This window comes from Antedon mediterranea, chromosome 8, assembly GCF_964355755.1.
Source record: "Antedon mediterranea chromosome 8, ecAntMedi1.1, whole genome shotgun sequence".
Classification (NCBI taxonomy): domain Eukaryota; kingdom Metazoa; phylum Echinodermata; class Crinoidea; order Comatulida; family Antedonidae; genus Antedon; species Antedon mediterranea.
This window is the reverse complement of record NC_092677.1, coordinates 6016724-6029436: the sequence shown is the minus strand read 5'-3', so window position 1 is coordinate 6029436 and position 12713 is coordinate 6016724. Positions and strand designations below refer to the sequence as shown.

The following is a 12713-nucleotide window of genomic DNA, read 5'->3' as shown; positions in this document are numbered from 1 at the left end:
TGTTTTTTATACACTATTTCCTCAAACCAAAAATCTATTTAAAAACACTAAATCAAACATCCATTTTTTTCTGGAATGCAATATATGCCAGTGGTAACGTCCAGATACCAGGCAGTTTGATTATATTGTTTTGCACCATATACAAATAATATAATACAAGCCTTTACAAAACACAAACTTCAATTTCAAAATAATGTCAGGATAAACTTTTCTTTGAATGAGTTCCTGAGTAAATAATATTCAATCATGCATTTAAAAAAAGTCTACTCTGATCTAAACATTTTAACAATCGAAGGTCAAGTCCCTGTTACCATCGCGATGAACAACAACCACTGTTCAAACTACTGTATTTTGTAACATGCCGCATAATATATTGAGTAAATACAGCAGTGTTTTGTTTAAACATTCAACCCTTTTTCGTCCGTGATTTTAGAGTTAAGCCTACGTATACGACTTTTTGTGAAGCTTAAAACAAAGAACTCGTAAGTATTCGGTTGCTGCTTTAACAAGGTACTTAAAATCTATGGGTTAAGCTTATTATTAGTGACACATATCTTTCCCTCTCACATCTAATTTTAAATGATAACATTATGATTACCGTTTGATGAAGGTTACGACAGGAAGTCTCTGATTACGGTTAGGCCGGGTTGGCCGACGTCTTCACAATACTAAGAGGGAGCAGCTTGGGCCCACCCCCCTTATATTTAGGATACTGGACTCTCCCCCAGCTACTTTTTTGTTTAATTGTTAGTATGATGAAGCCTACTTCATTGTATTGTAACAGTTATTTTGGTAATCGTGAATTGTTTCTATAGGCCCTAATAACTTTTTCCGGAACAGCTTATTTTGATGACCATGCCTGCACACGGGGATCAGTCCACGTACTATCCATTGAATTCAGCAGAACCGCTCAGGTCACCTATTGGTAAGTTTTGTTGAAAGTTATTTAAATTAATGATGGAGTTAAGAATGAAGTATGATGATGATCTGAAAGTGACGTCGATTATGATAATAAGATGCAGCGAAAATAAGACGAATGATTATTATTATTATGTATATTGATGTTTGATGGGGTTAAATTATGTGATAGGGATGATGACTTCGGATGTGATAGAACTTTTTCCTATAACCGCTCCCTCGACCCCCCCCCCCCCCCCGCCCCATACTCAAATCTTTGAAGTTCATATTGTGCTGCTTTCGATATTTGTCACTGTTGCGATATTAAATCTCTACTTTTGAAGGCTTTTTGCGAAGTAGTTTTAAAGTGCTAATTAAATTTTTTTCTTCAACCATTTGACAACTCGATCTTCGTCTGAAAAAAGATAAATAAATTAAAAACTTATTAGAGAAAAGTATTTCTTTATACGCGCGCATATCTCTGAAAGAAAAAGTATGTTCCAATATCTGTTATCGAACTTTTGACAACTTGATCTTGTTTAAGAAAATTAATACGCTAAAGAAATTAATACGCTAAGTGAATGTGTTAAGAACATTTAAAGAGATGTACTGTAATTATTTGTTAATTTATGAATATTTTGAAATGAATATATTTTTAGTAATAAATAATAAAAGAAAAATAAACAAAAAAAGTTGATCTTCGTCTGAAAAAAAGATAGTTACATAAAATTAAAACTTATTAGGTATTATTCTTTATACACATATCTGAAAGAAAGTTCCGATATCTGTTATCGAATTTATAATTAAGTAATTTAAATATCGGGTGGAGAACCGGCCATTTGACTTAAGAATTTCTTGGCTGAGAACCGTGCTGCGAGGGACACGACACAGTTAAAGTGGCTTATTTCACCAATCAGGTAGGATAGATGAAAATTAATCATTCATTTAAATTGTTGTAGGTTTGTGTAGTGATGCTCAACTTTGGTATATTGCCCAGCATATGAGAGGGGACTGGGAAACACTTTCAGCATTATTAGGTGTACCACAGCGAGACATAGACATCATCCGTCAAACACATTCACAAGTTGTCGACCAAACATTTGCCACTCTACAAGGTTGGAGGTGGAGGGCTTTGAAATGGAGATGTCCGGACGAAGCGGTGCCTCAGCTCATCGGTACATTGTCTGCAGTTGGTGATGTTGACATTGCGAATTATCTTGAAGAACAGTTTAAGCTAACAGAGAGCCTCCCATAATGACAACCGTGGTGGATAATGAATCCTGGAGTTGTGACCTTGGTGATTATGGTTTGAAGTTCTATCAATGTCAAGATTTTTTTCTAAATGACATTTTATAACTCCACTCCCCAAGACTTGTAATAAGACTTTATGTAGAGCATGATGTTGTGAATATGATTGTCACCTTTATAAAGGATAGTGAATTAATTCACTTATGGTTATCCTTGGAAATTTGCCTAAATATTCTTTATTCATTCGTTGTTATCAGAATACAGCTAAGAGAAAAATGGCAAAAGGTTTCCTACTTTCTAGGATTTTTATCAGATAATCTATATTGTTTTCACAACTCTTGTAAAATGACTACAGTGTGTTGATGTTGCCATTTTCCCTCTAACTGAATAAGAAAAGCAGGTCGATAAAGAGATGAAAAGGAAACACATAGGCCTACTGTACAAACTCGAAATGAGCGTTTGTGTACCCTGACATTTACGAGGATACAGAAATATACAGTAGTCATTATATTGATTTAAAAAAAAAAAAATATTAGCAAATGTTTAATTTATGTGAACAATAGACCGCAACACATCAGCTTTATCTCATGAAAATAGTTTGTTGTGTGTGAACAATATATACAATGCTATAGCAAACATGGATTGTATGTCTATATTTGTTTATGTACAGAAACGATGAAGATTATAAAATCTGCTAGAATTGTAAAAACCGCCCCAAGAGATCCGAACCCGGAATATTTCTGCTGTGATATAGGCAGCAGACATTCTACACAATTAGACCACTTAAGTTTGTTGAATATCGTAAAACATTATCGGGAATTCCAATTCCAAAAAAAAAAAAAAAAAAAAAAACCCGAATTTTTGACTCTGGTGATTGAATGAAATGATAGAAATAGTAAAACACAATAAATAAATAAATAAAAATGTCCGCTATAGGTACTTAATTGACACACGCCAATGAAAATGATATGATATTATTAAAACATAATCAATCAATCTGATCAGTGTGATGATGACTTTTACTATATGCTGCTAACCTGGATGTAAATGATGGCAATATTCATAAATCGTATTAATTATTACATTATACACGTTACATTATTACTCATTTATGTATGTGTGTTTCGATGTCGCCATTCTTGTTTCTGAAACTCTCCTGTTAAATTCGAATTCTATAGAAATTTAGGAATAGGCCTAAATGTGGGTGAATGTCTCACTAATTCATTCTAATAGACAGACAGACCTTTATAAATAGGTATATACAATTGATTTGGTTTTGTAAATAAAACCATCTAAGTGTTTATATTCACGTGTAGGCCTACATTTATTTTGAGAATGCAAAAGCACCGTTTTATTGTTTCAAACACTCTTGAGTCTAAATCGAGCACAATTGCTGGCATATTATCCTTAGACACATCTCCTCGTGACGTGTTGCAGGAAATAGTCTTGATTAAATCAATAAAAGATAATTTGAAATTAACTGGAAATCATTGTTTTTACAGCATTATGTAGATCCGGGTTAACCCATCAATCGTAATTTCAGTTGATCATCTTTTATCCACTATTTAATTTGTGAAAACAGGATATTGACAAATTTTACATTATACTGTTACTGAAATTTAAAAAAAATAGTCCTACTAGTAGTAGGCAGTAGACATTCTATACCATTAGACCACTTAGTTTGTTGAATATCAAATAAAAAAAAAAATAGGCCCTAGTAGTAGTAGGCTAACTCGGCAGTCGTCAACTGTGTTCATGGGCGACCAGGCCTAGGCCTATAGTGAAAAACCACTGGATTGTCTTCTTTAATTAATATATGCAGAAGAAGAGAACGAAATCACTATATTGGTTCATCAATTCAATTTCCAACGACGTCATAAACACCGTTGCGCAATTGGACTTCATCAAAGGCCTCACGCAGCCTTAACATCGAATAATAACTAGGCCTACTTCCTTATACCTGTTTCTTTAATTGTGAATTTGTTATCTACTAACTGAGTTTATCTATTTATTAAAACAGTTTCGTTCTGGTTAGTATTTCGATAATATTCCCCGTTTTAGCCGCTGCTACAAACAATGACGACGAAATAGCTATGATGTCATACTTAACAAAAAGGGAATTCCCCTAAATTTTCCAGGTTGTTCTACCAAAGCAATCAAGAAGGTCAAACCACCAAACAGTGTAGCGACGCGAGGAGAGTATTGACGTTGGACTAAATTCGCTTTAAAGACCACGTTTTAGTTCTAAATTTAAACATTTTATAATATATTTAACAAGTTTAAAACGTAAAGTACATATCAAAGTATAAATTCAGTGAGAAATTAGCGTAAATTATGAGATCTTCAGATGAGAATTCGACGTTGAATGTGGCTGTGAAGGCGGAAGTTTCTAAGCAAAAAATTATTAGCGGACGTGAGTATTTGCCTTGCTAGCCATGCCTATCCTAGGGGTATTATTAGGCCAACAGATATAGTAGCTAGCCATCATATCATAGGCCTACGTATGTTGTATCTTTTGCTACGAAAACCATTAATTTTTTTACCTGTGTTAACACTAGTTTGCACGTGCCAGATTGTACTAGCCTTAGTTATGAGTTTTAATTCTGTAGGCGTATGAACTTAAAACAAAGCACACAACCACCAAGCATAAAAATAATATTCAGATTAGGCCTAATACAGTTTCATATAAGGTAAACCTCCATGATAGAACAGCGATTGGTAAATAAATGATTGTCTGTGTATAATGCAATATATATATATATATATATATATATATATATATATAAACTTACATTAGATACTGAAATGTGATATTTTATTTAAAAAGCAGTATAATTAGCATTAATAATTTTCTACATAAATTAAAACCATCTTGTGCATTTACAAAATACATATGTTAGCATTATTTTATAGAATAAATTGCAAGGCAGTTTATACAACTCTATTGTACTGTATAACAATAAAGTAGGTCTATTGTTCTTCACCAGTGATATTTTTAGAACTTCCCACTCACCAGTAATTCATTATTTTAATTTCCTGTTTAAAACAAAACTTTAAATATATTATTTTTATTATTTTTGTTAAAGTATTCATCATAGTAAGGTTGAGTAAGCACAAAGGTCATGAACCAGGATATAAAAGACAATTTCAATTCATTGCAAAATATACAAAATTTTAAATTCCTTCCCTAACATCATACTACAAACATTAACAATTGTTTGTAATTATAGTTTCATTTCACCTGTTGTCTAACTAATGTGATAATCGTCATTCATGTGTAGATTACTGATTAGTTTATTTTTAGAACATTTCAAAATAGCAGTATAACCTATAAGTTTAGCTTTTGGTCTGATTGTTAACTAGTTCAATGATGTTTCAGATAGACCTACAGGGTACAGTAGACTTCTTATCTTATCATAAAAAGATTATAATATTATGTTTGGTAATGTATATTACTCATGCCATCAAATTATATACAGTACTGTAGATGTATTTATAGATAAAATAGTTTTTATATTTAAAAGTAATTATTGTTCTTGTACTTTCTACAAAGGATATCAGGTATTGATAACTGTAATGAAGATGTAGCTTAGTGCTTGCATTTCAACGTCTAGGATTCAATTCTGACCAGCAATAGTGTCAGGGTTATAAACTCTTCCACTCCACTCTCTAAGCCTCAAAGACTTAAATTAAAATCTCAATAAATTATATTGTAATGGTGTCTTTGTCTATTACGTACGTACTGTAAGTATAAATACAATTGAAAAAAAAAATAGAAGTCAAAATTAATTCACCATCATATTTGCAAGACTAAACATACTTTTTACTTATTTCAGAAGAGAAAACACAAAAGACAAAAGGATTGAAACTCCAAGCTGTTTCTGACTTGGATCCTGGTTATAATTCTCTAGACAGTGACAGCGGATCACCAATATCATCAACTAAAAAACCAAATATGAAGGTTAATGATACTAAACCAAAAGAAACCAATCAAGAAAGCAAGGTCGAGAAATTGAATGATAAATTGGAGCAATCCATTGAACAAAATCTTGTAGAGAAATTTCGGCGCCGAGCTGAATCTGTTGGAGATGATCCTTCAACGCCAGAAAGTTTTGTCCAACTTCATCTGGATGCAAGTACCAGCAAGCCAAAAAATGAATCAAAAACCACCATCAAGCAAGAGAAAGATGATAACTTTCAAACAAAACAGGTTCTTGGAGGAAAACTGAAAGAAAATGAAGATGTCAATAGTTTGGCAAAAAATATGGAAAGAAACCTTGTCTTGGTTTCAAGAGGACTTGAACAAAAACGAGACCATCAGGGGACTCCTTCTTACCCTCAATTTCAACAACATAATTTGTACTGTTCACCAGACCAGATTCAGATGCCAGCTATGTTTACAAGAACTGAAGGACCAAGACCAAAACGCATACATGTTCCTGGTGGAGTAATTCTTCCACCAGGATCAAACCTGAAACAACCATCACAGACCGACATGATACAGAGGTTTAACCAACCAGGGATGCTGCATAATCAGCAACAAATCCAGAGCAACATGATGTACCCTACTAGACCATTTGAGGAAACAAATTGGCCTGAAGATTTCCCACCACAGTTTTCACCTCAGGCAACATTTTCTTTGCCTAATGGAAATTCTGTGACCGTTAAAGAGGAACCCCCTAGCCCATTAGCTAGCCATTTTAGCCCATGCCACGGATACAACAGAAGCCCCGAACACAAGTCTGAAGCAATCAATGAAATTGTTAAATACTTAAAACAGGATAATTCTCAGTCACCGCCATATTTATCTCCTTCAAGTTCACATGGAAGTCCTTACACTCCAATCAATCCGGTGTTTGATAATTTCCCAGACACGCCACCGCCATCAGTCGAACCACCTAAGAGTTATGCTGTCAATTCTCCACAGTCTGTGTCTTCATCGTGTTACACGGATGATACTATGCCTGTGTCTCCTCCCCAAATGTCGCCACACACTGACGCTTCTAATGTGTCCGCTATTATGGATTGGGAACAAGAGGTGAACCGACTGAGCATTGAATGTTTGATGGAACAAGATGCAGAGGATAAAGACACGTAAGTTCTTGACTGAAATTTCTGATCCATAAAGCAATTTTAATGGTCTTCAACAATTTTTGCCATGTTTAATACATAATCTAGTAACTCGTCGCTCCAGTATTCCTGATAAAAAAAAAAATAATTCTTTTTTTTTTTCAAATATCAAATGTTTCTGACCTAACACATTTTCATATTAAGTGTTGTGTGTTTGATTGTATTAATAAAGATGATGTTCTTCTCCTTTAACCTTCTTCACAAGGCACGATAATTTCCACTTTTGCTTTCTTGTGTCTTCTCTTACATTCTACAAAATCTTAACAAATATATACCAAATCTTGCAGAGTACAGTATTAGTAGTAATATGATGATGACACAAAAACTAAATCTCTTAACTTTAAGATAAGTATAACTGTACCGTTAGTTTATGATATTGTTGATTATTTGTATTGTCTTTATTTTAGATGCTTGCATGTTGTTGTAACACAAGGAAGAGGTGACCTCGCTGTTGCTATTGCTAAGAAATTGTCAAAAGTAAAAGGTGCACTTGACATCCAAAACAAATTAGGACAGGTAACGATAATGGGTTTTTAGATCTTTGATTCCGCTACTGTAAATTACACATTCTCTACCATTCTCTTTAAATGAACAAACCCAAACCTCTGGAATTCATCATGTTAATTGAAAGATGTTCATTTTCCAAGAACATTTGAGAGTACAGTGCAGATGCAACTTCATTGGAGCCTGCTTCAACAGAAATTTATAATTCCCAGCAATGTTTTAACTGTATATATGAACTGTTTTATAAGTTGTTTTGTGACTGTGTAATTTGGTAGTAGTCACTCTCATACTGTACATTTAAAAGTAACACATCCAAATGCCAACTTTAAGTCAATGGCTACCAGATGTCACTGTGAGACGGTTATTTGAACCAGTACCAGTACCAGTACCATTATTAGGTCCATGATTAAATGTATCACTTATTCTTTTCAACAGACACCAGTGTTTTTAGCAACAGTTGTAAACATGCCATTTTTGGTAAGAGATCTTATCCAACTTGGAGCTGATCCGTCTATCAAGGACAATTCCGGCTCTACACCATTACACTATGCTGCAATGAAAGGATTTACAGAAGTAGTTACAAATGTCTACTATGGATTACAGAGCACACCACACCAGCACCTGTTACAAGAGTTTAATGTTGATCTTAAAGATTATGAAGGTATTAAGACATTTCATGTTCACTATTTGATGACAAATTACTCTACAATGTTACTTTTCTGTGAAGTCCACACTGGCTTTCCTGGAAAGATTAGGACTGTTATGCTAGGTCCTGTATTATGTATATTATATAAGATAATGAATGTTAAAATTAAAGGTCTAATCTTGAAGGATTAATAATAATATCCTGGATTTATTTAGCGCCTAATGTTGTGAAACCGCTAAGCACTGAACATTATTACTTTACCCCAGTCATTTTTTTTTTCAAACACATATGGAAACATACATTGATCTAACTGGGTACCCATTTATACACCTGGGTGGAGAGAGGAAAACACAAGTAAAGTGTCTTGCCTAAGGATACAAGCAATGCAGCAAGAGTTGGATTTGAACCTAGATCTCACGATCAGTAGTCAAATGACCAACACACTGCGTCACACGCCCTTATAGTTTTGAAATGGGCCACTGTACAATATAGAGAAAAATTTAGAATTAATTGATAGTTAACTAGATGTTGAAAGTACAGGAAACATTCCATTGGATTAGACGATAGTGTAAATTCATTATGTATGTTACAATGTATTATACTGCCCTCTAAGAAGCTAGAAACAAAATACTACAAAAGTGTGATTTCTCATTTTGGTTATTATGAATGTTGAATATTTTAGGAAAAACAGCACTCCACTATGCTATTGAGCATCATGGGAAAACAGAGACGGTGTTCACAGCAGATTCTCAGTGTGCATCTCAGGTGCAGGTTTGGAATAAAGAATTAGTTGAGCTGCTCTTCTTTATGAATGCGTCAACCACAGGACAGGTAAGGTCAGAGGTCAACATAAACCATAAAACTAGTACTTTTTGTAAACCTAAGGCCTTGCATATATTGTATTATGTGTACTAAATTATTTATGGGTAGGCCTATGAACTTACAACAAAAAATATTAAAATTATCTGTACATGTATTACCGTAATTAATTTACTTGTTTTTTTATGTTAATAGGATGGCAAAAGTGGCAAAACTCCACTCCACTATGCAGTAGAGAATCTCAAACTTGACCTCATCGACCTTATTTTAGAACACGACCAAACGTCGGAGTGCGTGAATAAGGGAACGTTTAGCCAATGCACGCCCCTTCATCTTGCTGTTGGTCTCAAAACTGATGAGGCCTTGATTGTGGAAATTGTTCGACGACTGATGAGAAATGGCGCTGATGTCAGCAAGGAGAATGTTGAGAAGGAAAAGGCTATTGGGCTAAATCCACGAAATCATTTACTTGTAAGTCATGTTTAATGTCATAGGTTAAGTGATTAACATTATTAAAACTGTGAGATGGCCTATTCAGTCTTTTTTTAATTAATCTTCAGTTGTCGTGTTTTTGGGGGACATTACATCTTTAAGCAGACTTTGTTTAGCCTGATACAATGATTTTGTGGCGATGTATATTAAACAAAATTATACTTTTCATATAACATATTTCTTTCATATATTTTTTTTTAAGGTGAGAAACATTTTGGCTGGAAGATCTTAAAGAAAACAAATATTTTTTTACCAGTCAATACCGCGACATATCTGTAAATAGTCCCGCTGTTAACTTGATTGGACAATTTGAATTTTTCTAAACCTGCTTTTTTTCACCATGAAACAACTTCTACGGGCTGAGCGTTTGTTTGTGCTTGGTAATATTCATTCTCAATTTGAGCAAATTCAGATTAGGTCTTCTATGAACCCATGACACTGAATAACTGAGATGAACCCTACTCTTCCAGTAGATGCACTGTGTTCACACATAACAAGACACTGGACTAGTTTTAAGTTTTTATCTGAAGAGACTTGTTCTACTACTAGAACTATGATCAAGGAGAGCGTTGAACCTCTGCTGGTTTTATTGATGCGGCTTGCACTGCCGCCACTGTATTGACACCTTGGCCAATCATGAAGACCGGACACAGTTTTACATATAATGCCTTAGTTCCTGACGCATGTTTAGGACATGCTAGAAGTAAAGCATTACTGGAAAAAACTCTTTCCTTTATGATCAAGATGTGAGGTTAAGAAGACCCCTGATGTAACATTCACAAAATCCTGGGTTAAAATCATGTCAGATGTCATAAAAAAAAACCACAAAACTACTCAACTGACAAGACTTGTGCAAGACATTGTTTATGTTATGGTCATCTTGTGTATGTGTATGTTTAAGGATTGCCACTTTTTATGAAGGATGTGATAGTGAATTAATTCACATAATTTAGGAAATTTGCCTAATGTTTTGTCATTGGCTATAAACCATTGCTGTTAATTATAAGATAATTTAAACTGAATCACACAAGCAAACCATTTCATTGATATTACAGTTTTATAGCATAAATTATAAGGAATGTTACTGTATTTTTATTCCAATTGTTACATTCCTATACTTATTTGAAATATATTTTATGCGAGTGACTTGAAATATTAGCACATATAATACATTTTGATGTATTGCGTTCATAAAATAAATATTGAAGTATTAAACCAAGGACTATAAGTCTCTTGATTAAGTAAGAGCTCAGAAGCCGAGAATGATTTCTGTAAATATATACATTTTGATTCAGTAGATTGATAATCCGCTGAAATGTAACTTATTTTAAATTATAAACTTTGTAGTGTAGCGCACAATCTAAGGTATCGACAAACAGAGAGGTCATGAGGTCATGTGATAAATATACCTTAATAGGGTATAGAACATGGCCATCATTCCATACCGTATTATAGAGTAGTTGAATTTTTAAAATAATTTTACAAAATAAAAATTCAAATTTTGAATTGTTCTTAATAGTAGTTGGTCAAATGTTTGCTCCAATCTGGCATAACTGTACTTTATGTAGGCCCACATAAGTTAAAATTAAGTAAATTATCAACATTTTTTTATACATATTTTCATTCCGTTTAGGTGGTCAGGCTAAAATCTGCGGTTATAAGATTACACAAAATAAGGAAAAAGGGATTATGAAGAGGTGACTAAATTCGAAAATGATAATACACTTTCACGTGTGCTGAACTGACTACACTAACCATTTGATACTTGCAGTAATCATTTGCGCTGAAAGGTTTTAATGATACCCATTTGATAAAACTCCCATTAAAGTCCCAACATAGTTACTTAACTTTTTGGTTTCATTTTCAAATATTCATGAAAAAAAAACGGTCTAAAAAAAAAATGGTTTAACAAATAACTGGTTTAACAAATAACCGGTTTAACAAATTAACTGGTTTAACAAATAACTGGTTTAACAAATAACCAGTTTAATAAATACATTGTATATTTCTTTCAGCTTTAAGTTTTTATAGCACAAACATTACTTTAAAAAAAAAAAAAGCAATAATATACATTTAAATACTTCACCACAATCCATACAACTTTTCTACTCGAACTTCTGCGCCAGATTTATTTTACTTTATAATATTGTACATACAAATTTATTCTAATGTAAATGAAGAGCATACTTTTTGGTGAATGAATTTATATGTTTGAAACAAAATTGTAAAATACAATACAAAATAAAAAAAGTAAATGCTTGAATTGGTTTTAAAATAAGATTATATTTTTAAATTGTATATTTAAAATGTTGATTTTTTACTACTTGTTTTATCATCCTTGACATCGTCCATACGATAGTTTGGATACCAATTATTCTATGGCGTGTTACCAATCTATTTAAATGAAAGTTAAGCCCCAAATGGTTTACTAAATAATCTGTTTAAAAGATGCTTTAATGAAAATTGTAGTTTTTTTACCACCTGCAAAATTACTGTAGAAATGACAAATCATTAATTTAATGATACAGTGATTGTGTATTTTATAGGATTTGGTGTAATGTGTTTAATTAGATAAGTAAAATATTTATATTTAGGCGACAACAAATAGCAGTAGTTTTAGGAATATTATATTTGTATACAAGCGTGGACAATTAAAGTGCATAATTATTTGCTAGATTTTAAAGCAATTATTGATGAGAAGACAATCTTCAGTAGGCCTATTTGCAGTAGTTTGATTATTGTGTTAGTACTGTGCTTCTGTACAAAGCCATGAAATGGTAAAATCTGCTATATTATTAAAATGAATAAATTGGGTTTAGAAACATAGTTATTGTTGGTAGTTATTCTTAATTCATTTATTTCCCAATACATGAAAAGGTAGTTGCATTGCATTATGGGTAAATTGAAAGCACTTTCTGAAACTGTAGAATTTCTGTTGTTTGATTGTGAAATGGAAAGTTTTATTTTTATAGTTGTA

At 32.9% G+C, this 12713-nt stretch overlaps 2 protein-coding genes across 4 annotated transcripts; both read left to right on the top strand.

The window, feature by feature from the left end:
* The first annotated feature begins 289 nt into the window (after window positions 1-289).
* LOC140056569 (uncharacterized) lies at window positions 290-3792 on the top strand. 3 transcript variants are annotated; one of them, XM_072101985.1, is made up of 3 exons: window positions 290-482; window positions 841-925; window positions 1857-3792. In XM_072101985.1, the coding sequence occupies exons 2-3, from the start codon at window positions 850-852 to the stop codon at window positions 2150-2152; spliced, it is 372 nt and encodes a 123-aa protein (XP_071958086.1). In that variant the 5' UTR covers window positions 290-482; window positions 841-849; the 3' UTR covers window positions 2153-3792. The 3 variants fall into 3 exon arrangements, with proteins under 3 accessions (XP_071958086.1, XP_071958085.1, XP_071958084.1); XM_072101984.1 differs by having other exon boundaries at window positions 836-925; XM_072101983.1 differs by having other exon boundaries at window positions 294-482; window positions 816-925.
* A 528-nt stretch (window positions 3793-4320) lies between these two features.
* On the top strand, window positions 4321-12562 carry LOC140056093 (uncharacterized). The gene is made up of 7 exons (XM_072101341.1): window positions 4321-4558; window positions 5982-7239; window positions 7683-7791; window positions 8215-8440; window positions 9108-9256; window positions 9440-9715; window positions 9939-12562. The coding sequence occupies exons 1-7, from the start codon at window positions 4480-4482 to the stop codon at window positions 9966-9968; spliced, it is 2127 nt and encodes a 708-aa protein (XP_071957442.1). The 5' UTR covers window positions 4321-4479; the 3' UTR covers window positions 9969-12562.
* The last annotated feature ends 151 nt before the right edge of the window (window positions 12563-12713 follow it).

Excerpts from the sequence above, each read along its gene's own strand:
- LOC140056569 (XM_072101985.1), top strand. The coding sequence starts at position 850 with ATGACCATGCCTGCACACGGGGATCAGTCCACGTACTATCCATTGAAT. Across the intron at positions 926-1,856 it reads ACCGCTCAGGTCACCTATTG|GTTTGTGTAGTGATGCTCAA; the intron begins GTAAGTTTTGTT and ends AAATTGTTGTAG.
- LOC140056093 (XM_072101341.1), top strand. The coding sequence starts at position 4,480 with ATGAGATCTTCAGATGAGAATTCGACGTTGAATGTGGCTGTGAAGGCG. Across the intron at positions 4,559-5,981 it reads GCAAAAAATTATTAGCGGAC|AAGAGAAAACACAAAAGACA; the intron begins GTGAGTATTTGC and ends TACTTATTTCAG. Across the intron at positions 8,441-9,107 it reads TGATCTTAAAGATTATGAAG|GAAAAACAGCACTCCACTAT; the intron begins GTATTAAGACAT and ends TGAATATTTTAG.